The sequence below is a fragment of the Rhinopithecus roxellana genome, chromosome 15 (assembly GCF_007565055.1).
Source record: "Rhinopithecus roxellana isolate Shanxi Qingling chromosome 15, ASM756505v1, whole genome shotgun sequence".
Classification (NCBI taxonomy): Eukaryota; Metazoa; Chordata; class Mammalia; order Primates; family Cercopithecidae; genus Rhinopithecus; species Rhinopithecus roxellana.
The window spans coordinates 18,998,326-19,026,175 of NC_044563.1; the positions used below are offsets into that span (position 1 = coordinate 18,998,326).

The 27,850-nt window shown below is 47.1% G+C and overlaps 1 protein-coding gene across 3 annotated transcripts in view; it reads left to right on the forward strand.

Moving 5' to 3' along the window:
• The first annotated feature begins 3,686 nt into the window (after positions 1-3,686).
• The window catches only part of PTPRJ (protein tyrosine phosphatase receptor type J), a 195,107-nt gene continuing 170,943 nt past the window's right edge, over positions 3,687-27,850 (forward strand). For all 3 annotated transcript variants that reach the window (XM_030917180.1, XM_030917179.1, XM_030917181.1), the window contains exon 1: positions 3,687-4,133. In XM_030917180.1, the coding sequence (XP_030773040.1) occupies positions 3,696-4,133 (438 nt within the window). In that variant the 5' untranslated portion in view covers positions 3,687-3,695. The remainder of the gene's footprint in view (positions 4,134-27,850) is intronic.

The window sequence follows — 27,850 nt, forward strand, 5'->3', positions numbered from 1 at the left end:
TTATTCCTGAAAAGCTGTTTGCAGATGGAATTTGTTTTGTGCGTGAGCGAACAGGCATATACGTAATACCTTAGTTTGCTATTTAATTTAAATCAATATTATCTGAGTGACTGCCATTTGCTGGGGATACAACGATAAACAAGATGGAGGCCCCATCTTCAAGGGCCTTAGAATCCAGCGAGGAAGATGGTCAAATAAACAGGCAATTAAAACCTGTGGTTGGATAAGGTTAAGCACAGGGAGCTGTGGTGGATGGAGGAGGAAGTGCACCCAACTCAATGATGGGGCATCTTGGAATTTCTAGGCGAAGTGACATCTGAGGGAGAAACCTATAGACTGGAATATAGTCTCAAATCCATTGCAAAGGGAATGATCGTTCCCCGACTTATCTTCATGGAAAAATGAACTTTCACATCATGGTACCCCTGGATACATTTATGCAGCCATGCATCTGCACAAATATTCAGTTTCTGCTACGGGCAAGGCACTGAGTCGGATGTTGCAGGGCTACCAACGTGAGGAGGGCCCAACCCCTGTCCTCAAGGATTTGATGTAACACCTACCCAGGATTAATTTCATTTCTCTCAGAGGTCATTAATCCAGTGTGATCTGTTTATGGCTGAAGAGGTAGTTTATTATTCAGGTCTTCACTCCCTTTCCTGCAAAGGCTGTTTATTCTGTTTCATCACCGTGCAGTGGCAAAATCCAGTTCCAACCAATACTTAAGCTGGGCATACATTTTACCCAGGAGAAAACTGAAGGGCGTGCAGGAGTTCACAGGGCTGTTTGCTGACCCAAGTCATGAATCTGTGGAGACCTGGGCCGGTCTTCAGGGTTTGTAGGCTCTGTGAGGATCTGAGGCAGCCTGCAGACCTACTAGCATCTTCTTATTTTCTTTTGTATAATTGGCAATCATCCGTGGCTACCTAATAGCATCTTTTTTTTTTTTTTTTTTTTTTTGAGATGGAGTTTCACTCTTGTGGCTCAGGCTGGAGTGCAATGGCGCGATCTCCGCTCACTGCAACCTCTGCCTCCTGGGTTCAAGTGATTCTCCTGCATTAGCCTCCCAAGTAGCTGGGATTACAGGCATGCACCACCATGCCCAGCTCATTTTGTATTTTCAGTAGAGACCGGGTTTCTCCATGTTGGTGAGGCTGGTCTCGAACTCCCGACCTCAGGTGATCCGCCCACCTTGGCCTCCCAAAGTGCTGGGATTACAGGCGTGAGCCACTGCGCCCAGCCCCCTGGTAGCATCTTAAATCGAGCTTTCCTTCCCTCTGGGTATCATGGACATGAACACCTTTTATGTCTCTGCCTTAAGAGGGGAGGAGGCACAGAGGAACAAAAATCCTTGTGAATTATAATTACATAGTGTTTAAATGAAAGGTGGCAAGGTGTGTAAGCCCATAGGTAAGGTTTCTTTTTTTTTTTTTTTTGAGATGGAATCTCACTCTGTCACCCAGGCTGGAGTGCAGTGGCGCAATCTTGGCTCACTGCAACCTCTGCCTCCCGGGTTCAAGCGATTCTCCTGCCTCAGCCTCCCAAGTAGCTGAGATTACAGGCGCACCATCACGCCCAGCTAATTTTTGTATTTTTAGTAGAGATGGGTTTTCACCATGTTGGCCAGGCTGGTCTCGAACTCAATTCAAATGAGCTGCCTGCCTGGCCTCTTAAAGTGCTGGGGTTACAGGGGTGGCGTGAGCCCCCACGCCCAGCTTGTTTTTTTTTTTTTTTTTTTTTTTTTTTGAGACGAGTCCCCAGGCTGGAGTGCAGTGGTCGGATCTCAGCTCACTGCAAGCTCCGCCTCCCGAGTTCACGCCATTCTCCTGCCTCAGCCTTCCGAGTAGCTGGGACTACAGGCTCCCGCCACCTCGCCCGGCTAGTTTTTTGTATTTTTTAGTAGAGACGGGGTTTCACCATGTTAGCCAGGATGGTCTCGATCTCCTGACCTCGTGATCCACCCGTCTCGGCCTCCCAAAGTGCTGGGATTACAGGCTTGAGCCACCGCGCCCGGCCTTTTTTTTTTTTTTTTTTTTTTTTTTTTTTTTTTGAGACAGGGTCTCACCTTATTCCCCAGGCTGGAGTGCAATGTCGCCATCTTGGTTCACTGCAGCCTAGGTTCAAGCCATCCTTGCATCGGCCTCCCAGGTAGCTTAGTCTACAGCCGTGTGCCACCACACCCGGCTAATTTTTGTATTTTTTGTAGGAACTGGGTTTCACTCTGTTGTTCAGGCTGGTTTCGTACTCCTGAGCTCAGGTGGTCCACTCACCTTGGCCTCCCAAAGTGCTGGGATTACAGGCGTGAGCCATCTTGAGGTTCTGCCAAGTTTCTTCATCTTTAGTGCTTCTCTGGGTGTGTCGTCTGGTAGCAGCCACTTAGACCCTGTACGTGAATGTGTGTTTCCATCTTATAGATGGTAACCTGAGGCCCAAGGGGTGTCTGGAGGTAGCGTTGGACACCTGGTGGTCTGCATCTTGCTGCACACAGAATCCAGCCTAGACTCATTATCCTGGCCTTTGAAGTCTCTCCCTGTATGAATCCCCCAGCCTCCCATTCCTGTTTCTCCGAAGGCCAAGCTTGAAGCATCTGCTGCCTCGTTTCTGCCAAGTTGGCCCCACCTCCTGAGACACTTCTCCCCTCTACTGGCCTGGTGAAACTCAACCCAGCCTTCAAAGCCCAGCTCAGGTGTCACCTCTTTCCTGGTTAGAATTAACCTCTTCCTCCTTAGCACTCTCTGGTTTGGCCCTTTCTCTCGCGGCTTCTCCTGGGCAAGTGGCTTAGCCTCCCTGATCCCAGTGTCTTCCTCTGTGCATGGGCACAGGAGTAATATGTGCTGTGATTTTTAACTCCTGTCAGTTCATGGACCTCTTTAACAACATGATGAAAGCTTCCAGAAGAGCTAACATATGTGGAGTCCCACGATGTGTCAGGCTACGTGTTTAGGACTTCACTAACCACTGTCTGGTCTAATCGCGAGTGCAGTGGACCTCTCTCTCCACAGGTCCTAGTACGATCTTTATTTCACACGGGAGAACAGGTGGGTGTGGGGGCGGCAGAGAGGAGAAATGCGTCTCCAGAGTTCACAGGGCTGGTACTGCCAGCAGAGCCCGGTCCACCATATGCCACCGCTGGGGTTCTAATCCCTGAACTGGCTTCTACTGGGCTCTCTACCTCCCTGGCCGGCGCTCGGGGGCTGGGGGACAGAACACAATGTACAGCGTGCCTCGTACAATTTCGGGGTTCACGTACCCCCAAGCCCACCCAGGGACAGGTCAAGCACGCCTTCGCCGGGCTGCTGTCCACAATCAGGCTTGGCTGCGCTCTCAGCAGGGGTCTCGGTCAACCTCTGCCTACCCGAACCCGGCGCCGTGGACCGGGTGAGAGAAGGGGAGCCCGTCCTGAGGGGTGCCGGCTCGAGGCGCTAGAGCCACGGAGCCTGGTCCCGGGCTCGAAGTCCCAGGAATGTGGGAGGGCTGGGCGGAGGGGCGGGCGAGGCGGGGGCGCTTCCTCTGCCCGCGGGAGGAAAGCTGCGGCCGGCTCGGAGGGGGCGGGAGCAGCGGCGGGCTGCGGCGAGGGGCTGCGGAGCTCCGCAGCCGCCGGGCCGGCCGGGGCGGGAGGAAGCGATGAATATTCAGAGGGGGAGGGGAAGGGAGGGGGCCGAGCGCTCGCCGCGGCGCCTTGCAGCCCCAGCCGCATGACGCGCGGAGGAGGCAGCGGGAGCAGCCGCGGGAGCCGGGACCGGGGAGCCCCGCGCTGGGGGTGGGCGCCGCTCGCTCCGCCCCGCGAAGCCCCTGCGCGCTCAGGGACGCGGCCCCCCCGCGGCAGCCGCGCCAGGCTCCGGCGTGTGGCCGCGGCCGCCGCCGCCGCTGCCATGTCCCCGGGGAAGCCCGGGGCGGGCGGAGCGGGGACGAGGCGGACCGGCTGGCGGAGGAGGAGGCGGAGGAGGCGGCAGGAGGCGGCGACGACGGTGCCCGGGCTCGGGCGCACGGCGGGGCCCGATTCGCGCGTCCCGGGCACGTTCGAGGGCGCGCGGGGCATGAAGCCGGCGGCGCGGGAGGCGCGGCTGCCTCGGCGCTCGCCCGGGCTGCGCTGGGCGCTGCCGCTGCTGCTGCTGCTGCTGCGCCTGGGCCAGGTAAGCGCCGGGTGGGCTCGGACGGGGGGCAGGAGGCTGGGGCGGGACTGGCATTGCCTGCACCTGCCCGGGTGTACCCCGCCTGGGGGGTTCCGTGGAAGGGGGCGAGGGTCTGGATCCTCGGATCCCCCCTCTTGAAGGCGGCTTGCGGGGACCCCGGCCGGCCTCGCACGCCGGCGACCGAGCCCTTTTCCGGCTGCCCAGGATCAGGGGGAGGGAGGCGGGATCCGGGTTCCGCGGTGCCCGAGCCTCCCGGGGAAAGCCTCCGCGCGGGTTCCAGGCCGTCCCCGGCCCGGCTCTTCCCGGGGCTGGGCACATCTGGCCGGCACGGGGCCGGCTTGCCAGCCCGAGGCGGCCGGAGGGGGCGTGTTTGCGGAGGTCTGGGGACGCAGTGCCGGGCGGCCTGGCCGAGCCTTTGCCGATCGACCTCCGACCCGGCCTGCAGGGGCCCGAGGGGCGGCGGGGGCGCCAGGGCAGGGCCGGGCGCTGGGCAGTGGGCCCTGGGCGAGGCACGGGACTCGGGGCCGAGGGCGCTGTTTCTGGGGAAAGTTCCCAGGCCGGGGAAAAGGTGGCCGAACGCTGGCTTTTCTCAAGGTAGCCGGCCCTTTTGGCGTCGTGCTTGATTTCATGGGTGTTTAATTCATGCTTTGTGGGCGCCGGCTCCCCGTCCCCACCCCACCCCACCCCCGCCCTCTTTTCTTGCTTCACTTTTCTGATAATGCTGTCCCTGGCGTTTTGGTGACCGACCTTTCCCCTTCCTGGCATTTCCATAGGGGGTGAGGCAGGGCAGCTGAGGGGCATTCCCATTTCACAGATGGGGAACTGAGGAAGAGAAGTGAAAGAGCGGAGCACCCAGCCCGTGCCATGGGAGCTGAGCCAGCGGGCGCGTTCTCTCAGCCTCTGGAGCCTATTTGGGTTTGAACCCGCAGGGGAAGTGGCCTGGGGCTGCCCTGCTGTGCGTTTCTGCAAATGACCATCTTGCTTGTTTTATGCAGACACTATCTCTGAGGAAATGAGTTATTGACTGGGGATGGAACCTGGTTTCAGGGAAAACTTCTCCAGCTCGAATACAGGAGAGAGCAGAAGCATCTCCCTGGAGCAGCAATGCCGCCCAGCAGGCAGTAGGAGAAAGGGGCTGGGGCCTAGGGGCTGCGTGACCCTCGGCATCCAAGGGTCTCTCCTCGCAGTTTCCTCAGCAGGTTCTACACAAGCTTTCCTGGGGGCCGGAAGGCAATGTGACCTCCTGCAGAGAACCTTGGAGTAGATGTCAGGAGACTGGCTCCAGGTCCAGGCCGCAGGGCTAGACTTCCTCTTCAGGGTCCTCTACCCTCAGTTAACAGCATCTGTAGAATGGGTGTAGCACCCCCTTCCCTATGGAATTGTTTGAGGGGCTTCCACTGGCCAATGTCTAAAAGAGCTTTGTAAATATTAAGGGTTTCCAGATGGGATTCTCATTATTAAGGTACAGTGTGTGGGGGGGCTGTCTTCTCCATGACCATGCAAGGAAATTCAGGGAAGCAGTGTCTGAAGTTAAAAAAGCCTTGCATTTGAAGATTTCTTGTAACGTTTATGCTAAAACAAACAAAAACAACAAAAAACAGAAAACCCCCAAACCTAAAGCTTCATTTATTTTTAAATATATATGTAATTTATTTTTTCGCTTCAGCAAAAAAATTTCTGAATTATAAATATAGTTTTTTTTTTGTTTTGCTCCAGCCATAGTGGTTGCTAGCTGTGCTTTCAATCAGCGAAAAGTTTCTTGGGTAAATTTATTGCTTGCTCAATCCTTCCTTGTATTTCATTAGCATATTGCCACTCTGCACTTGTCCTGTATTTAAATATTTCCTTCCTGTATGGTTTGTTCTATAGAACCTCAAAAGGACTCTCTTCTTTTTTTTTTTTTTTTTGGATACATTAGGAAATAAGAAATCTAAAAGGCTCTCGGAAGAAGCATCTTCAAAATCCACATTCAGCAGTTCATTTTGATAATGGATATTTCAGGGAATCAGTGCATTTTTGAGTTGGACCAGACTTTCAAGATAGCTGAAACCCCTCAGAGCTCTTAGATGAGGATATTGAGGTCCAGAGAAGACAGGGAGCAGGCAGAAGTCACCCAGCAAAGTATTAGAGAAGACAGGATGGGAACCTGGGTCACCTGCCTGGGCCTTGTATTTTCAAAGTGCTGTTTTTTTTTTCTTCTGTGTTTTCACTTTGATCTTACTTTTAATGATAGGGACATATCACTGTGTCTTCTCAAAACGGTGGGTGTGAATGGAATTTTTCAAAGTCGAATCAAATTTGAGATACTTCTGAAGTTTGTTTAGGAAACAAGAGTATGTGACTACCTTCCTAAAAGGCGACTGGTTTTCTGAGGCCTGGATTGTGTGTGTATGTGCTCGTGTGTGTGTTATAAAATGGAATCAGGTATACCAGGGTAAACAAATGGACAAGTCATGGAAAAGACACATGTTTGGACATTAATAAGGGTGGGTGTGGAAGCTGGAAAGCTGAGATGCTGGTAGGCTAAGTACTTAGTAGGCCCGGAAAAGCAATTTTTGAACTAGCATCTCATTCCCCTTTTCTAAGACGGGAAGGACGCTCAGAGATGATTCCAACATGAGGACTTTGCTAGTTGCAGTGTCTGACTCCTCCCATTCTCATAGCAGTTTTGCACACTAGTTTTGGTTTGTGGGTATGTTTTAGGCAATGTGACAAAGCAGATTTCCTCCTGCTTCCTTCTCTTGAGAAATTTAATCCTGACAGATTCTTTAAGAAATCAGCTTGATGTGGGCAGATTTTAAAAGAATAAATGAAAAAAAAAAGCTGGTGACTAATAGCTGTTTTATTGGTCTTGTAGTGTCTTGGTTTTGTTTTCTCTTCACTTTCTTGTTTCCTGGTGAATAATAACTGGGTTTATTATCTATCATGGCTAATCCTTAAGCCTGATTCCTTACCTGTTCCATCCAGAGTACAAAATATGTTTTGACTCCTCTTTAAACTGCTTGTTAGATTCTTATATGAGTGACTTTAAATATTTTTGTTTTGCTTCAGAACAACGGGAAAACCAGATGATTATGTTTTGTTTGCAGACAGTTTACGAAAACAGAGCAAATTGGTTTATGGTTAGACCGTGACTTTGAGCTGACTTCAAGTTCGGCCCCAGGATAAAGATAACCGTGGAATACCCAAGCTTTCCTAAGCAGTGAGGATCCTGGCTTCCGAATGAGCAATTTTGGTCAGGAAAGGGGTTATTTAGCTCCTAAAAGTAATTTTTGCTTGGGATTGGGGCTGAGGCTGAGTGGCTGAACAGCCGTAGGCCTGGGTGTAGCCAGAGGATCATCAGTAATTACTTCTCAGTTCATTCACTTCTTGGGCTAGGGAATTATTTTGAGTGCAGGATAAGAGGCAATTTTCTGTGTATTTCCCTTCTAATATAATGCCACTGATGATATTATAATTAATAGGTAACATTATGCATGACAGGCACTGTGCTAAGGGTTTTAATGCATTATCTCATTTGGCCATTTCAGAAATACCAAGAGGTAGGTGCTGTTGTTTTTTTTTTGTTTGTTTGAGAGGGAGTCTCACTCTGTCACCCAGGCTGGGTGCAGTGGTGCAGTCTTGGCTCACCACAACCTCCACCTCCTGGGTTCAGTTGATTCTCTTCCCTCAGTCTCCCGAGTAGCTGGGATTACAGGCATGTGCCACCACACTTGGCTACTTTTTGTATTTTTAGCAGAGACGGGGTTTCACCATGTTGGCCAGGCTGGTCTTGAACTCCTGACCATAGGTGATCTGCCTGCCTTGGCCTCCCAAAAGTGCTGGGATTACAGACATGAGTCACTGTGCCCAGCTTTTTTTTTTTTTTTTTTGAGATGGAGTCTAGCTCTGTTGCCAGGCTGGAGTATGGTGGCGTGATCTCAGTTCACTGCAACCTCTGCCTTACTGGTTCCAGGGACTCTCCTGCCTCAGCCTCCCAAGTAGCTGGGATTACAGGCATGTGCCGCCAAGCCCAGTTAATTTTTGGATTTTTATTAGAGACAGGGTTTCAACATGTTTGCCAGGATGGTCTTGATCTCCTGACCTCATGATCCACCCACTTCGGCCTCCGAAAGTGCTGGGATTACAATTGTCAGCCACCGTGCCCCGCCTAGTTTTGTTTTTAAGAGACAGAGTCTTGCTTTGTCACCCAGGCTGGAGTGCAGTGGTGCTAACATAACTCACTGCAACCCCAATGACCTGGGCTCAAGGGCTCCGCTCGTTTTAGCCTCTCAAGCTGGGACTAAAGGCGTGTGCTACCATTCCTGGCTAATTTTTTTTTTTATAGAGATGGTGTCTCGCTATGTTGCCCAGTCTGGTCTTGAACTCCTGGGCTCAAGTGATATGCCTGTCTCGGCTTCCCAAAGTGTTGGGATTACAGGCATGAGCCACTGCACTCAGCCATATTTTTATTTTATCTGAGAGAAGTCTGAGGTTCAGAACTTAATTGTATACTTCTGGAATCTTCACAGAGAAATTAAAAAAAAAGACAAAAATAATTTACTGTAGATGCATAACTACTACATGGCAGAGCCAGGGCTGATGTCTCCACTGCCCCAATTTACCGTCCTGTGTTGTAAAATGTCATGGAGAAGGTTTTCTGTGTGCAGCTAAGAGATGAGGCGACGGCCGGGCGCGGTGGCTCAAGCCTGTAATCCCAGCACTTTGGGAGGCCAGGACGGGCGGATCACAAGGTCAGGAAATCGAGACCATCCTGGCTAACACGGTGAAACCCTGTCTCTATTAAAAAATACAAAAAACTAGCCGGGCGAGGTGGTGGGCGCCTGTAGTCCCAGCTACTTGGGAGGCTGAGGCAGGAGAATGGCGTAAACCGGGGAGGCAGAGCTTGCAGTGAGCTGAGATCCAGCCTCTGCACTCCAGCCTGGGTGACAGAGCGAGACTCCGTCTCAAAAAAAAAAAAAAAAAAAAAAAAAAAAAAAAAAAAAAAAAAAAAGAGAGAGAGAGAGAGGAGGCGACAGACATGTAATTTATTTATTTATTTATTTATTTATTGAGATGAAGTCTCATTTTATTGCCTGGTCTGGGGTGCTGTGGCGTGATCTCAGCTCACTGCAACCTTCACCTCCTGATTTCAAGTGATTCTCCTGCCTCAGCCTCCTGAGTAGCTGGGATTACAGATGTACGCCACCACGCACAGCTTATTTTTGTATTTTTAGTAGAGATGAGGTTTCACCATGTTGGCAGGCTGGTCTTGAACTCCCGACCTCAGGTGATCCGCCCACCTTGGCCTCCCAAAGTGGGATTACAGGCCTGAGCCACCGCACCTGTCCCAGATATTTTTTAGACAGTCTTGCTGTGTTGCCCAGACTGGACTCGAACTCTTGGGCTCAGTTGATCCTCCCACCTCAGCCTCCCAAGTAGCCAGGACTACAAGGACATGCTACCTTTATTTTGGGTTCTTTGTGTCCTAAACCCTGTATAATCTGCTCCATTTGTAACACAGAGAACCCAGGTGCCTCTTTCCTGCTTATATTTCTTTGGAGCCTCAGTTTACAAGGCAAGTCTGCCTTTGTGGAGACAGATTGGGGTCTGGGATGGAAAGACTTGGGTTTGGGTCTTTTCTCAGTCACTTAGTAGCTGCATAAACTCAGCAAGTCACTTAACCTCTGTGACTTCTCATTTCCTTATCTGGAAAATGGGACTAACACTTCCTGCTTCACTGGGTGGTTGAGAGGATCAAATGAGATAGAAGAAGAATTGCTACGTAACACCTAAAGCAAGGCCCAACTGCTAGTTGTGGCTGCTGCTGTTACTTGGAGAGAAGAAATGAGGCCCCAGATCATTAGTTCATATCACTTTTTTAATTTTTTATTTTTTTTAAGACAGTCTCTCACTCTGTTGCTCAGGCTGGAGTGCATGGCACGATCTCTGCTCTCTGTAACCTCCACCTCCCGGGTTCAAGCAATTCTCCTGCCTCAGTCTCCCGAGTAGCTGGGACTACACACACGCGCCATCACGTCTGGCTAATTTTTGTATTTTAGTAGAGACGGGGTTTCACCACATTGGCCAGGCTGGTCTTGTCCTGACCTCAGGCGATTCACCTGCCTTGGCCTCCCGAAGTGCTGGGATTACAGTCTGAGCCACCACGCCTGGCCCATATGACAAATATTTATGAAATGTTTTCCACAGAGTGGTATGGAATAACCCTGGGTGTGTGCAAGATGAACTGAGGTCAGTCACAATACTTTTTTTTTTCTAATGTTAAGAATTATTGGCTGGGCAGGGTGGCTCATTCCTGTAATCTCAACTTTGGAAGGCAGAGGTGGGAGGATCAGGTGAGCCCAGGAGTTTGAGACCAGCCTGGACAACAAAGTGAGATCTTGTCTATAAAAAAAAATTAGCTGGGCATGGTGGTGTGGACCTGTGATCCCAGCTACTTGAGAGGCTGAGTTGGGAGGATGGCTTGAGCCCTGGGAGGTTGAAGCTGCAGTGAACCTTGATAGTGCCACTGTACTCCATCCCGGGCAACAGTGATACCCTGTCTCAAAAAGAAATAAAAAATAATTTATTTTAGGGGGTCTTACTAAAGAAAGACCCCCTAAAAGTCCATGATTTTATAGTTCGAATGAGGTGAAATGTGGTATCATGATAAATTTGTTTAAATATGATAAAAAGGTGGTCTAAAGAAAAACATTGAGTAAATAATTATGTAAGTATGATCTGGTTATGACCAGATTGTAAAGATGATCAGTTGCTGAACTCTGGGGGACAGGCACTGAGCAGAGGCCGTGGTGGGGAACAGGAGCCTGTCTTCACGGCTCTTACTGGCTGCTGGGCAATACAACTCAGATCACACCAACCAACCAGTCACAGTTGTGATGTAGGATGTGACTGTGAACGACATCCCTGCTGCCCCCTTCAGAGAAAGGGCTGCCACTTGCCAGAGAAGGAATGGTGATGTGAGGGGCAGCCAGTCCCTAAGTGGAGATCCCTGGAAGTGGTGAATATCTCAGACCAGAGAAGCCCAGAGCAATTTTGTTACCACCTTGTATGGCTGGTTTTCCAGTGGCTTTACTGGTGACCCCTCGGAGGATAGGGGCTGTAGGAAGTTTGTTATTACTTCCTTATTAGTGATAGCTGCAGTCATCCTATTGTCTCAGAATTTCCCTGGCATGTAAATGCCAGGATGAGGGCTAGGGGTAAGCAGATGGGGGGTGAGGGGCATTTTGAAAACGAAGCAGTGTCAGCTCCCACAGAAGGTCTAATTTTAAACATGCAAATAATTTTCAGTTCCACTTTTCCTTCTTCCTGTTAGAGGGAAGCTGTCCCCTGTTGCCATTTCTGAAACTTGGGTGGACAATGTCGTTATTGTGTTACAAACGACCTGCGTCTCCAGGGCAGGAGTTGGGTGATATTTTCCTGGATGCCTGTGCCAGGGCCTAGCCCAGTGTTATCTCATGGTTTCTGAGTAAACGAGTGAGTGAATATTCAAACTTCACATCAATATGGAGCCTATAACACAGTGGTTCTGAATCTTTCTTGAGGGAAAAAGAAGAGGTACAAGACCCTTAGAGAGTGTAGAGAGTGTGTGAGAGGGAAGAATCCTTCCCCAGAAGGGAATGCACATACTTCCAATATTGTATCCAATTTCAGGAGGTTTTTGTTTTTTGAGACATGGTCTCAGTTTGTACCCCAGTGTGGAGTGCAGTGATGTGATCTTGGATCTTGGCTCACTGCTGCCTCCGTCTCCTGGGCTCAAGTGATCCTCCCACCTCAGCCCTCCAAGTAGCTGGGACTACAGGCATGAGCCACCAGGCACAGCTAATTTTTGTATTTTTTGTAGAAATGAGGTTTCACCATGTTGCCCAGGCTGGTCTCGAACTCCTGAGGTCAAGCAATCCACTCACCTTGGCCTTCTAAAGTGCTAGGATTACAGGTGTGAGCCACTGTGCCCAGCCTCATAGACTCTTTAAAATAATCCATGAAGCCCAGGTTAAAAATCCTCCAATCCAAAATTGTATAAGGTTAGAAAATGACCGGTCCTCTTCAAAGAGAACCACTGTGGGTATCCTTGGTTTCTTTCCAGGAAAAAAAAAAAAAAAGAAAATTTCTAGATGATACACACAAATATCTGTATTCACCTTTTGTTTGTTACTTTAAAGGTAGCATTATATATGCATTGTTCTCTACATAGCGTTTTAATTTATTCAGATGTCTTGGAGAGTATTTCCTGCCTGTACCTATAGCTATGCCTTATTCTTGTAAATGACTGGCTAGTTTTTTTTTTTTTTGAGATGGAGTCTCACTCTGTCTCTCAGGCTGGAGTGCAGTGGCACGATCTTGGCTCACTGCAACCTCTGTCTCTCGGGTTCAAGGAATTCTGCCTCAACCTCCTGAGTAGCTGGGATTACAGGTACGTGTCACCACACCCGGCTAATTTTTGCATTTTTAGTAGGGACGGGGTTTCACCATGTTGGTCAGACTGGTCTCAAACTCCTGACCTCAAGTGATCCACCCGCCTCGGCCTCCCAAAGTGCTGGGATTACAGATGTGAGTCACCATGGCTGACCATGACTAGCATTTTGATGTGTGGATTTACTGCAATTTATTTGACCATTCTCCTATTGATGGACACTTTAGTTGTTTTAGTACACCTCGCTATCCTGTCACAAATCATACTTCCTCATGTCTCTGGTTGATATTTCTTGTAACCTTCACAAGTGTATCTGTAGAGTAAATTTCTAGTTTCAGGATTACAGGATTGGAAGATTCATGCATTTACAAGTGTGATTGCTGTTGTCAGGTTGTCCTCCCGAAGTGTCACCTCAGTTTGTACCTGCATCCGTAGGTTTGGAGAGTGTCTGTTTCTCCATACCTTCTCACCTGAAATGAGAATTTTTACATGTGTGCTAGTCTGAAAGGTGAAAAATTGTATCCTGTTTATTTATTTATATTTTTTATTTATTTATTTTTTGAGACGGAGTCTCGCTCTGTCACCCAGGCTAGAGTACAGTGGCGCGATCTCCGCCTCCCAGGTTCAGGCCATTCTCCTGCCTCAGCCTTCCGAGTAGCTGGGACTACAGGCGCCCACCACCACGCCCAGCTAATTTTTTGTATTTTTAGTAGAGACGAGGTTTCACCGTGTTAGCCAGGATGGTCTCCATCTCCTGACCTCATGATCCACCCGCCTCAGCCTCCCAAAGGGCTGGGATTACACGTGTGAGCCACCGCGCCCGGCCGTATCTTGTTATTTTTATTTGTATCTTTAAGTTTGAGTTAGTTGAGTTTTTTGGTCATTTGCCTATGGTTCTTCTTCTTTTTCTTGTTTTCTTTCTTTCTTTTTTTTTTTTTTTAAGATGGGGTTTTGCTCTTGTCCAGGCTGGAGTGCAATGGTGTGATCTCAGCTCACTGCAACCTCCACCTCCCAGGTTCAAGTGATTTTCCTGCCTCAGCCTTCCAAGTAGCTGGGATTACAGGCATGCGCCACCACGCCCAGCTAATTTTTTGTATTTTTAGTAGAGATGGGATTTGTTCCTTAGGAACCATGTTGGCCAGGCTGGTCTTGAACTCCTGATCTCAGGTGACCCACCTGCCTCGGCCTCCCAAAGTGCTGAGATTACAGGCATGAGCCACTGTGCCCGGCCCCATTTTTTGTGTTTTGGTTAACTCCCTGTTCATTAAAAAAGCAAAAACAAAAAACTGTATCTATAGATGGATAGATATAGATATAATCTTTGTTATTAATTTGTATAAGCTCTTTGGAAATTAGTCCTTTGATTGTCATTTGTATTGCAAACACGTTTCCCCTCCCGATTATTTTAGATGTAGCCCTTGTTCCTCAGGAACTCAGAGATAAATAAGACCGTGGGGTGGTGAAGAGAGCATAGAATTTGGAACAGAACTCCTTGGTTGGAGTCTTGGCTCTACCACCTCATTAGCTGTGTGATCGTGGGCAGGTATCTTGACCTTTCTGATCCTTGCTGTTCATATTCCAGAAATGCTAATAATAGGAGTACCTCTGACACAGGGTAGTTGGAGAAGTTAAGTGTGATCATATTATGCTAAAATTCCTTGTAAATGGATATGGAAACATAAAGACAGCGTTTTACAAAATACCATGAGGTATTCCCTTTACTGAAGAGTTAGATCAGAAGAGTATTTCTGATCGTGCCACTGCATTCCAGCCTGGGCAACAGAGTGAGACTCCATCTCAAAAAAACCACAAAAAAACAGAAAAACACTAGCCAGTCATTTATAAGAATGAGTTACAGCTGTAGGTGCAGGCGGGAAATACTCTCCAAGATATCTGAATAAATTAAAAGGCTATGTAGAGAACAATGTATATATAATGTTACCTTTAAAGTAACAAAAAAAGGTGAATATAGATACTTGTGTATCAGAAGAGAGAGGTATTCCATTTACTGAAGAATTAGGGCAAAGGCCATAATATCATAATTATCAATAATTGTGAATTGTCAAAATTATGCCATGAAACCTCTTTTTTTTGAGATGTCACCCAGGCTGGATTGCAGTGGCATGATCTTGGTTCACTGCAACCTTTGCCTCTGAGGTTCAAGCGATTCTCCTGCCTCAGCCTGGGATTACAAGCGTGTGCCACCATGCCTGGCTAATTTTTATAGTTTTAGTAGAGACAGGGTTTCATCGTGTTGGCCAGGCTGGTCTCGAACTCCTGACCTCAAGTGATCTGCCTGCCTTGGCCTCCCAAAGTGTTGGGATTACAGGCATGAGCCACCGCACCCAGCCCCATGAAACCTCTTAAATTGGGTTTGGGATTAAATCCACGATGGATTGTGTGTATTATATATACATACACAGACACACACAAATGTATTAAAATATATAATAGGAAGCAGTGGAACTTCCCTGATAGCACAATTTAAATATTTCCTTTTTGACAAATGTTCATAGTTGAATAAATTAAGTGACCACCAGATGTGACTGAAGAGTGGCCAGTGGCTATTCCTAGCCCCAAAGGAGCACAGGGATATTGACTGTGTCCCTTTAAAAAAAATACCATAGAGCTCTGTTTGCATTGGTTTGAGCGTTTCTCTTTATCTTGTGACCTGACCAGCTCTGGTTATGGCTGCCTCCTGTCTCTCAGTACATTTTCTGTGGGGTCAAGAGGAGTTATTTTAAGCCACCAATGGGAAAGTTTAAAGACATAATCCTTGGCTGTAATTGCGGGAGAAGGGAGGCTGAGAGACTGTGCCGACTTGCCACCTGTTTCCACGGCAGCAAGGTGATTGTGCATTTCCTGCTGCTGGCCCAGGGGCCAGTGCATTTTCGTGTCATTGTGTCGTGGGGAAGTTTTCCTGTCTCACTGAGAGCACACCATGCTCGTGGTCGTGTTCCTGTGGCCAGGACATGGAGAACTATGGGGAGATTGTTCTGGGTGTGAAGGGAAATTGCTGGCCAGTGCTTTATGCACGGGCTTTGGAGTCAGACGCAGCTTCTCCACCTACCTGTGTGACTTTGGGCCAGTCCTCCTAATGCTTGGAGTCTCTTCTGTCCTCATCTGTTTAATGGGGACAACAAGAATACCTACTTTATAGGATTGCTGTGGAAGATTAAATGGATCTGCATGACAAATGCTTAGTGTGAAAAAAACCCTCAACAGATATTGGCTGCTGTTTTATTATCTTGTTTTGCTGAGACACTGGCATAATTTACAATTTAAAAAATTAAAAAAAAATTTTAACCTTATACTATAGTTTACAAGGCCCTTTCACATATATGAGCTTGTTCAATCCTCACAGCATCCGTGAGTTTATCATTGTTATTCCCGTTAAAAAAGGTATGACTCAGAGTGGCTATAATTGACTTGTCCAGTTCAGGTGTCATCTGTCTTTTGCACAATAATAATAGTGTACATTCATAGTATAGGCCACCTCTTTTTTTTTTTTTTTTGAGACAGAGTCTCACCCTGTCGCTCAGGCTGAAGTGCAGTGGTGCGATCTCAGCTCACTGCAACCTTCGCCTTCTGGGTTCAAGCTATTCTTGTGCCTCAGCCTCCTGAGTAAGTGGCATTACAGGTGCCCGCCCACCACGCCTGGCTAATTTTTGTATTTTTAGTAGAGATGGGGTTTCACCATGTTGGCCAGGCTGGTCTGGAACTCCTGACCTTGTGGTCTGCCCGCCTTGGCCTCCCAAAGTGCTGGGATTACAGGCATGAGCCACCGTGCCCAAGTATAGGCAACTTTTAAGAATTACTCAGAGTTAGCTTATAAGAGGCGAATCAGTGGAGTCCTCCAGTTTGGTTCACACATAATTATTAGGTTGAACCGTATAAAATTACTGTTTTTGGTCCTGTGAATATTAGTATTTGTATATGGTTCCAATCTAATATGTTCCAGAAAGTACACACTTAAAGTGAAGTTTGGAAAACCAAATCATAGACTTACATACTATAAGGCGGTGTATTTGAAACTGTGGGATGTAAAATCCATTTAGTGAGTTATGACCAGCGTTAAGAAAATGGTAGAATATCAGAGTTTGCTGGTAAGTATTGTAAAAATATCAGAGTTTGCTAGTGAGTATTGCGTCATAAAACCCATTTCAGTTATATATGTGTCCATGTGTGTGTGTGGTGTGTATATGTACTAAATTGCATATAAAATGAATTTCTTATCCTGGGTTCAGCTGTCGCCAGAAAACACTGGAAGTCACTGTTCCAGGGAAGGGAATGGTGGAAAGTGCCTGGTGGGGGATGGAGGTGGATTGTTTCCAGAGACAGTAAAAAAACCAGGGTAAAGTCCCTAGTTATGCATTGTCAGTGTCTCTATATGTAGCTGGAAACCATCCTGCAGCAGGTGGTGCAGGAAGAACCATTCTTGAGAGGTACTTCAGGAAGGGAAGTGGGCCGGCTGAAAGCTTTGGAGGCCTGCCTTTAAATAGCTGCTTTTCTGGAAACTTCAGGCAACCAGCCTAGTGAACAAGCTATGGGTCAGAGTTGTGTTTTCCTTTGGTAAATGGGTTTGGTAGAGAGCTAGCCCTACTGCATTTGTAGTTTATTTGTTTTCTTTTTGAGACGAGTCTCACTCTGTCACCCAGGCTGGAGTGCAGTGTTGTGATATCGGCTCCCTGCAGCCTCCACCTCCCAGGTTCAAGTGATTCTCCTGCTTCAGCCTCCCGAGAAGCTGGGATTACAGATGTGCACCACCACACCCAGCTAGTTTTTGTATTTTTAGTGGAGATGGGGTTTCATCATGTTGGCCAGGCTGGTCTTGAACTCCTGACCTCAAGTGATCCTCCCACCTTGGCCTCCCAAAGTACTGGGGTTATAGGGGTGAGCCACTGTTTCTGGCCTGCATCTATAGTTTAAATGATAACTTAATGACCACCATCCAGAAGCTGAGGCTCTGAGAGGGAGGTCTGAATAGTGGGTGACTCAGCTCAGCCCTGCCTGACCTCTAGGCTCTGCTGTCTCTAGGCTCCAACACTGATTTGCATGGGCCTGAATGAACCTTCCGGAGATTGTTAGCCCAACTGGCTGAAGGATCCTGATCCCCAGGTTAATTCAACTGCCATGAATCAGTTCATCTTTTTTTTTTTTTTTTTGAGAGGGAGTCTTGCTCTGTTGCCCAGGCTGGAGAAGAGTGAAGGGATCTCGGCCCCCTGGGTTCAAGCAGTTCTGCCTCAGCCTCCCAAGTAGCTGGGACTATAGGCGCAGGCTGTCACACGCGGCTAATTTTTTGTATTTTAGTAGAAACGAGGTTTCACCATGTTGTCCAGGCTGGTCGCCAACTCCTGAGCTCAGGCAGTCTGCCCGCCTTAGCCTCCCAAAGTGCTGGGATTACAGGCGTGAGCCACTACACCCGGCCATTTTGTTAAAATATAAGATTGAAAATACAGATAAATAAAAGAAAGCAAAATTACCTGTAATCTCCACTAGCCCAAGTTAACTCCTGGTACCTTTTTGGTGGGAGATCCTTGTCTTTTTAAATGCATGTTCTGTCTGTCTGTTTATACTACAATAGGATAACCTCCTACATGTGCTTTGTAACTTACATCTTTTATTTTTTAACAGTTGAGGTGGGCCGGGCGTGGTGGCTCATACCTGTAATCTCAGCACCTTGGGAGGCCGAGGCAGGCGGATCACCTGAGCTCAGGAGTTAGAGACCACCCTGGGCAACATGGTGAAACCTGTCTCTACTAAAATACAGAAAATTAGTGGTGGCACACGCCTGTAGTCCCAGCTACTTGGAGGCTGAGGCACGAGAATCGCTTGAGCCCTGGAGGCAGAGATTGCTTGAGTCCTGGAGACGGAGTGAACCGAGATTGTGCCACTGAACTTCAGCTTGGGCTGCAGAGTGAGATTCTGTCTCTAAATAAATAAATAAATAAATAAATAAAATAAAAAAAAGCAATTGAGGTGGATGTCTCCCAGGAAGCCACAGGATAAAAAGGAGGCATCTTGCTGGAGGGTCACTGTTACCCAGTAGAAATTCTTTTGTAATGTTTTTTGAAAGCAAACAAACATGGACATATTATGGACTAGATACCACATTTGCATCAGGATTTTTTTTCAACCAGTACAGTACGCAACAAAGAAATCTCTACCCCGCAGACCCTCTGGGGGTGTGAGAGCGCTCCTTGCTATTCTCAGGGTCAGTATATGGCAATCTGTGAAGGACTGACAGTATATTACAAACATTTCCCCTTGTCAGTAAATATTCTTCTTTTGTATAACTGTTAGCTGTTGCATCCATTCCATTATGTGGAGCTACCTTAATTTATCTAGTAAGTCCTGTGATTAGTCTTCTAGTTTGTTTCCAAATTTTTTTTTTTTGCCATGATAGGCCCTGTTCAGTTGACTTTGTGATTAGATCTCTGAACACATAATCTGGTGATTGCCTTAAGATACATTGAATAATAAAAGTAACAATAGTAGCTACCGTCAGTTGAATATTTATCATGAACTGTTGTCAGCACATCGTACATATTAACTCATTTAATCCTGTGACGTAGATACAGGGAAGGAAACTGAGGCTCAGAACCTCTGCCAGCTAGTTGTGGGCTTCCTTTGAGGCACAAGGGAGCTGGATGGGAGGGTCTGCATAGGCCAGGGAGTGTCTGAGTCTCCAGGAAGGACAGCTGGACTTGGGCCAGTCTCACAGGTGGGAAGGCCGTCTTCCTGTGAGAATGGGTGACTTATTGACCTTTGGTGCTCAGAGCCCTAATGCAGCAGGAGTGAAATGATTCCCAAAGCCACAGAAAACAAGAGTGTCTTTGTCTTGGATTTTAGATCCTAGAGCTGTAAGGTGGTAAGAAGGCTGTCTGACCCAGATTAAGTGATATCATGGTATCATGTTGGGGTGTGGGCCCTCCTGTTGTGAATTATTTGGGATTTCACAGAGATTGAAGTCACATGTGGATGACATGACTTCAGGATGTCCCATTAGAAGAGGAACATGGGGGCCAGGTGCAGTGGCTTATGCCTGTAGTCCCAGCACTTGGAAAGGAGGCTGAGGTGAACGGATCACGAGGTCAGGAGTTCGGGACCAGCCTAACTAACATGGTGAAACCTGTCTCTACTAAAAATACAAAAATTAACAGGGTGCGGTGGCATGCGCCTGTAATCCCAGCTACTTCGGAGGCTGAGGCGGGAGAAGCACTTGAGCCCGGGAGGCAGAGGTTGTGGTGAGCCGAGATCGCGCCATTGCACTCCAGCCTGGGCAACAAGAATGAAACTCTGTCTCAAAAATAAAAAAAAAAAAAAAGAAAAGAGGAACATGGGAAAGAGCATGTGCTTTGGTGTCATCAGAAGCATGTGTCCAGTTCCATGCTCTTCCCCTATAGCTGTGTGACCCTGCTATCTGCCTTGACTTGAGCCTCTCAGAATCTGTTACTGCATCTGGAAAATGGGTGGTAACAACCAGGACATTGTGTTACTAGGTTTAAATGGGGGAAGGCATGTAAGGCACTCCGTCCAGATCATGGCACTTAGTAGGCCTGAGCGCATTTGCTCCCACCTCAGCCCTCCTTGTTAACACGACATCTCCTGACTTTGGGGCTGCAGAGTGATGCAGAGCACTGGCCAGTGTTGCCATGTGCCCAGGGTGCAGGGAGACCTGTCCTGAAGGTGTTCAAACAACTTCTGTCAGCCTCAGTGCCAGGGACTATTGTTGCGTAGAGCAGTCGCCAAATCCTATGGTGTGAAGAGAAATCGTTGGAGATGGGGGTGCGGGGGTGGAAGCTCTTATTTAAGAGGACGTGTTGTGGAGTAAGACTCGGACCCTCAGCTTCTATCTGGCCACAGAGTTTGGGACCAGCCTTTTGATGTCTTTTGGAAGATGCACATAGAATGCTTAGCCTTTGCTCTTCCCTGGAATTTGACTTAGGCCTTGCACCTATCCCACCATGTGGTTGGGGTGAGTGAGAACAACTTCTTTTCCTCCAGAACATGGTTTCTCCATCTCAGCCCTATTGACATTTTGGGCTGGATAACTTGCTGTTTTGGGAGGTTGTCCTATGTGCACCATACGATGTCCTGCAGCCTCCCTGGCTTCTGCCTGCTAGGTGCCAGTAGCGCCCCTCCCCCACAGACGAAAATGTCTCCAGATATTGGCAGATGTCCCCTAAAGAGCAAACTGCCCTTGCTGTAGGTAATACTTGCTTTGAAGTACTGATGCGGATGGCCTATGCCCTGGCAGTCTCACTAGATGGGACTGGCTGTCCTCTCATTCTCATGGAATCAGCCTTATGCTGGTAGTTGATTTCCTCCCCGTGAGACCGTAGGTCTAAACTAACAAGGTTTACACATGTGACAAACATCCAGGTTGCCAGAGCTCAAAAGAGGGTTCACATTGACTCCCTTCTCATTCACTGAGTCCTTTTTTGGGATGCTGTGGCGGAGTTTGTGCTGCAGTCTGGGCACCTAGGTGTTGAGTTCCTTCCTAGTGTTTTCAGCCTCATCTTCCTCCTCAGCCCTACTCTGTAAAATGGGAGTAGCTGATACTTTTCCTGTCCAGGTGGGAAAGGAACCCCGTGTTAATGTGATTGATGGTGTGGTGCTAAGCTCTGCTGCAAGGGATGTGAAGTTGAGGGAAAGGCTTACCTTTTATTAGGAGCTTTGAGGCCAAGTTCCTTCCACACAATTGATATGCCCTGTCAAAGGGAGATCCCGTTACAAAGAGATTCACTGCCAAGTTCCCCCTCCCACCAGCTCCCTGGAGCAATTTTCAGCTTTTAGAGTGTTTAGAGGCCTCAGGGTGTAAAACGAGAGAGAATGCCTTCCAGCCAGTGACATTGAGAATAGCAGGAAAGAGGCAGGAGAAGAAACTGACCTCAAGGGTGATGCCAGCCAAGGGTGAGTGGAGCGAGGTAGGATTTGCTTTTTGAAAACTGGGATGTGCACATAACTTATCAAGAATACTTCACTTTGTGAGGCCAAAAAACAGCTCCTAGCACAGTGTAGAGTAGACTTGGTCAGAATTTCAATCCTTGATTTTTTTTTTTTTTTGTAACCCAGATTTCGTCAGGTTTTTCTGAGACATCCACTGGACTGTCATATACTGTGTGCTGGGCTCTCATTTTATCCTTACAATTATTATGTTCATTTTAAAGACATCATGTTAGCTACATCAGTAAGGTGACTGCAGTTTACAGTAATCTACTGTATATTTCAAAATAGCTAGGAGAGAACGATTTGGTTCTAGCATAAAGCAAAGACAAATATTTACGGTGATACGTATCCCAAGTACATTGATTTGATCTTTACAAATTGTGTGAATGTATTAAATTACCACATGTGCCCCAAAACTGTGTTCTTGAAAAAATCATCACGCCCATTTTAGAGATGAGGCACAGAGAGGTGGAGGGACTTGCCCAGGGCCAGGTATGTGGCTCTCCTGTAATCTCGCTTCTATTGCTTTGTGTTGAGCAGCAACTTAGTAGCTTTCAAAGCTTGAATTTTCTTGTGTGCCAAATGGGGATAATAAATACCTTAGAGGATTGTGATCAAGATTCCATGAAAAAATGTATGCAGTGCCCCCGGCAAGGTGCCTGGCATACAGAAAGTGCTCTGTACACACCAGCTGCTGTCATTATTATTGTTTCAGCTACCAGTGATCATAAAGGACGCCTGCTTGGATGAGCTTTTCCAGGAATATGGACAGGTCTGCCCTGATCTAATTGAGTAATCTATCTCAGGCCCTATTCGGTAAATACATGTTGGAGGTGCAGCTGCCAGGGAAGGGAGGGATGTTACCTAGAGAGGACAAAGAGTCTGAAGTTCAGGAAATACAGCAGGAGCCTTCCTCCGGGATGAAACATGTGATCTTATGGTGTGACTAGCCTCAAGCCAGCTGAGCTCATTGCTGTGCAACTTGGTAGTTAATGATTGCTAGTAAGAAGTTTAAAAGGATCATCCCCTCAAAGAATGTCAGAGTTGGAAAATACCTTAGGGACATTAGGCTAGGAAAGACAAATGGGTTCCAGTCTGTGTCCATCTTCAGATGATTGATAGTGAGTGATGCTTGGGCCCTGTGTAGAAGGGATTCTCAGATCACTTGGGATGTCCTGGCTCAGCAGAAGGCTATGCTGGGATCAATTAGTGATGTCTGCCATGGCCACAAGAGAGGCAAGGAGTGGCACATACGCTGTTTATTTGCTGTCTTTGGCTGCAGCTGAGGACACTGAGGACCAAGACTTGCTTGCTTACTGGATGATCACCCAAGTCATTAAACCACAAAAATGTCTTTTGGGAGGAATCTGTTAAGAGTGTCTGATTATAGAGTTGCATCTTTGAGCAAAGTAGTTTTTGCTTGATTGTCTTCAGTGAGGATGAACTGTCTCAAAGAGCACACTCTGTCTTTTGGCAATTCTCCCAATTAGAACTTAGACTACTGAGGTAGAAAGGCCTTAGAAGCCCCTTTAAGTGGGCTCTTCTCAAATGGTGCTGCACCTGAGAAGCTTTTGGAAAATACCAATTGGAGGCTCCATCCCCAGACCAGTGGATTCTGGATATCTGGGTGGATGGACACCTCTCGCCGCCATTGGTGTTTTATTTTCCAAGCTTCTCATGTGTTGTTAATATGTAGCCAGGGTTGAGAACCACTGAGACCAAAACTCTTTGGAAACAGAGACCCAGAAAGGGAGAACACGATTGTCTATGGTTATGTTGGGCTAGTGGCACAAGGAGAAGGAAAACTAGGGGTAAAAAGGCCTTTAGCAAATGCCACCCATATGCTAGTCTCTTTTACTTTCATGCTGAGATTTTTTTTTTTTTGAGACGGAGTCTCGCTCTGTCACCCAGGCTAGAGTGCAGTGGTGCTATCTTGGCTCACTTCAACCTCCACCTTCTGGGCTCAAGTGATTATCTTGTCTCAGCCTCCTGAGTATCTGGGACTACAGGCTTGTGCCACCACACCTGGCTAAATTTTTTGTATTTTCAGGAGAGATGGGGTTTCACCATGTTGGCCAGGCTGGTCTTGTACTCCTGACCTCAGGTGATCTGCCTGCCTTGGCCTCCCAAAGTGCTGGTATGTCCGGCCCTTTTTTGTTGTTTTTGAGATAGGGTCTTGTTCTGTTGCCCAGGCTGAAGTGCAGTGGTATGATCATAGCTCTTTGCAGCCTCTACTTCCTGGGCTCAAGCGATCCTCCCACCTTACCCTCTTGAGTAGCTGGGACTACAGATGTGTGCCGCCTGTCCTGGGTAATTTTTAAATATATATATATATTTTTTGTAGAGATGGAGGTCTCACTTTGTTGCCACAGCTGGTCTCCAACTCCTGGGCTCAAGCGATTCTCCCGCCTTGGCCTCCCAAAGTGCTAGGATTTTTGGTGCAAGCCATCTCTCCTGGCTTGCTTCTTTCCCGTAAATTGAGTTGTGTTATTCCACTGCTTAAAAGCCTGCATGGCTTCATATCGCTCTTAGTATAAACCCAAACAGTGGCCTGCAAGACTCTGAACCTTAGATCAGGATGATCAGACCCCTTCCTCCCCTCCACCCTCCGATCTCATTCTGGCTACCCACTCCCTGTTCACAGACTGTAGTCACCTGGCTCTAGTACAACAGACACTTGAACTACCCCGCCCCTCTCTCTGGGGCCTGGTACTATCCTCCTGGCTCCTTCTTATCACTTAGGTCCCTCTATCCCATCATCCTTCATTTCCTCCCATCCTTATCACCTACTTGTTTCTGTCTGTCTCCCTACCTCTTGGATTATGAGTTCAGGGGGGTGGGACCCTGTATGTCTGATATTCTCACGTATAGGACAGAGCGTGCCTCAAAAGCATGCTTGCTTAGTGAATGAATTGAAAGAACCTTCCTGACATGGAGCTGGTATTATGCGCAGGGAGCTGGTATTATCCACAGGTTACAACGGACTGGACTTCCTCTTCCAGTCCTGTATCACTTTGTTTTTTTTTAAATTTGGAGACAGAGTCTCACTCTGTCGCCCAGGCTCGAGTGCAGTGGTACGATCTTGGCTTACTGCAACCTCTGCCTCCCGGGTTCAAGCAGTTCTTGTGCCCCAGCCTCCCCAGTAGCTGGGACTACAGGCGCATGCCATTACACCTAGCTAATTTTTGTGTTTTTGTAGAAACGAGGTTTCGCCTTGTTTGCCAGGCTGGTCTTGAACTCCTGGACTTAAGTGATCTGCCTGCCTGTAATCCCAAAGTGGTGGGATTACAGGCGAGAGCCATTGTACCTGGCCCCATATCACTTCTTATCTCATAATATTCTTACCTTTTGCAGTGACAGCCATAAATTGTGTGTGCGTGTGTGTTTGGGGTGGAGATCATAATAATCCTGCAGGTGGGGTTTAGCTTGCTCTGATAAAAAGAGCACAGATCCTTTGATTTGGGTTTGAATCACAGCATTGCTTCTTACTAAGCTGTGTGATCTTGGGACGTTACTAACCTCTGTGAGGTTGTTTTTCTTGGCTGTAAAATGTGAGCACAATACTAATAAGTAAATGACAGATGCTGTGCTTGTGCCAGACACTGTACCTAGTGCTTTGTGTGTATTGGCTGTGTGAATCCTCATAACACCCTAATGAGGTAAGTCTCTTCTCTTTTTGCTTTCATTTTACAGGAGGGGAAAATGAGATGCAGAGAAGCTAAGCAACCAGCCTGAGGCCACACAGCCAATCAGTTGAGAGTCAGAGTTCAAGCCTAGGCAGCTTGGTGCTAGAGTCAGAGTGTTAGGTAGGACTTTATGAAATCATGCCCACAGGCGCCGGAACAGGGAGTGGTGCAGAGATACTTGGTAAACCGTTACCCCTCCCCCTTTGACATTTACTGTCCTGGTGACATTTAAGTTTTCTGACTTTTGTTGTTCAAGTTGGTGACAAAAGTACCAATTTCCTGCCTGCTCACTTCCAAACACAGCTTCTGTTGATGAGAACTAAGGGAGTACAACTTTCAGGCCAGAGGTGTGCATGGTGTTTTGGGCCTTGGTGCTCAGGAAGTGTGGGCACTCCCTTAAATTTTTTTAATGGGCAAATGAGTACATTTTCCCATTTAAAATGTTTTATTTTTATTTTTATTTTTATTTTATTGAGATGGAGTCTTGCTCTGTTACCCAGGCTGGAGTGCGGTGGCGCCATCTCGGCTCACCGCAACCTGTGCTTCCCAGGTTCAAGTGATTCTCGTGCCTCAGCCTCCCAAGTAGCTGGGATTACAGGAGCCTGCCGCCACACCTGGCTAATTTTTATATTTTAGTAGGGGGTTTCACCATGTTGGCCAGGATGGTCTGGAACTCCTGACCTCAAGTGATCTGCCCACCTCAGCCTCCCAAAATGCTGGGTTTACAGGCATGAGCCACCATGCCTGGACTCACTCCCTTAAATTTTTAAAATGGGTAAATGAGTGCATTTTCCCATTTAAAACATTTTCTGCTTCAAATCCTTATTGAGCACTTACTTTGTGCTAGGCATTGTGACTATGGTCAGTACAAAAACCCCAAGAAAACAAAAAAACAAAAACAGTAATTCACTGTCCTTTCACCCCTAACTCATCAATCCTTTGCTTTTCCATAACTGGTTACCTGGGTGCTTGTCTTCTTTGGGATTATTTTTTTATTGGAAATGCAGATTTGTGACTGTGATGGGCCTGAGGTCAGGTCACCTTGCTGAGGTGAGTTTTCTGGGCGGCTTTGCCCTGTTTTGATAAACAGAACAATAAGCAGCCGGAGCTGCATTTCACGTGGCTGCTTTAGTTGGGGCAGGCAGGCCTCAGTGTTTATGTGACACTGAGCAGCTTCAAAATGAGCTTGGTCATTTAAAAAAATTTGTTTTTTCCTAGTTAGGTAACAGTGGTAGAACAACATTAAAGGAAATGTAGAAACTAGAGAAAGGAAAAAAAAAAAAAAAAGCCCTTTATCCCCCATCACAAAAATATTATAATTTCAAAGTAGTTACAAGTACGATTTATTCCAGGTGGCTTCTTGTTTAAAATCATTATAATCACAGAGCGGGGATAGTTTCAGATCCTTTAATGCTGAAAGGCTAAATAAAGAGAACTTTTTATTTTTTCCATGTTAATACATGGATAACATAAACCATAATGTTTAATAGCTACAGAATACTGCATGAAGTGGATGTACTCTAATCCATTTAGCCTTTTTCGTATTTAGAGATTTAGGCAGTAGCGACTTTTTCACCGTTACAAGTGGTGCAAGGACCAATATCTTCATGAATACAGCATTTTCTGTGAAGCAGAAATTCTTCAGGATTAATTTCCAGATATCTTTCTGATATTAGACACATACCACTTGCTTAATAACATTCCAAAAGGAATTCGTCGTTTCATTGCTGTTAGAAGATAAGCAATTGCCTGTTTCATTACGTCCATCCCAGCACTGGGTATTATCATTAAAAAAAAAAAAAGATTTTAAGTTTATTTATTTAGTTATTTATTTGAGACAGAGTTTTGCTTGTCTCCCAGGCTGGAGTGCTGTGGCACGATCTTGGTTCACTGCAACGTCCGCCTCCCAGGTTCAAGCGATTCTCCTGCCTCAGCCTTGCGAATAGCTGGGATTATAGGTGCCCGCCACCACGCCCAGCTAATATTTGTATTTTTAGTAAAGATGGGGTTTCATTATGTTGTCCAGACTGGTCTCGAACTCCTGACCTCATATGATCCACCTGTCTTGGCTCCTCAAAATGCTGGGATTACAGGCGTGAGCCACCGCACCCAGCCAAGGTTTTAAATTTAATATTTGCATTTGCACACATGCTGACTGGGCTGCATGGTGGCTGCCTCACACCACTTTTTGTCTGTGTGACTCACATAGTGCGTGTTTTCTGTGATCCTTTTTTAAAAAAAAATTTCATTTTTTTAATGCTCAGGGAAAATGTCAAATAATTGCTTATGTTTTGTACTGAAATCTGCTCTTGTCTGGTGGTACCCGGAAAAATCTCTTAATTAACTGTAGCCAGAAACCAGCTGAGCCTAGTTGTATATAACCTGACTGCAGAGGTCATCAGGTGCGCTCATTTTATTTTTAGAGCTATATTTTAGCTCTCATGTGATTGTTGGATGAACACTTGCAGAATGAAATATGACTGACACCTACTAGCTGTCTACACATTCCTGGTTATATCTTAGGAAGGCAGTGTGTGCTAGCACCTTGGGAAGAGAATGTTGAGTTCAATCCCTAGCTTTGCCTCTTGCACCGATACCTTGATCAAATTCCTCCCCCTGCTTCCTCCCTACCCTTTCTTCACTTCACACCTTAGTTTCTTTACTTG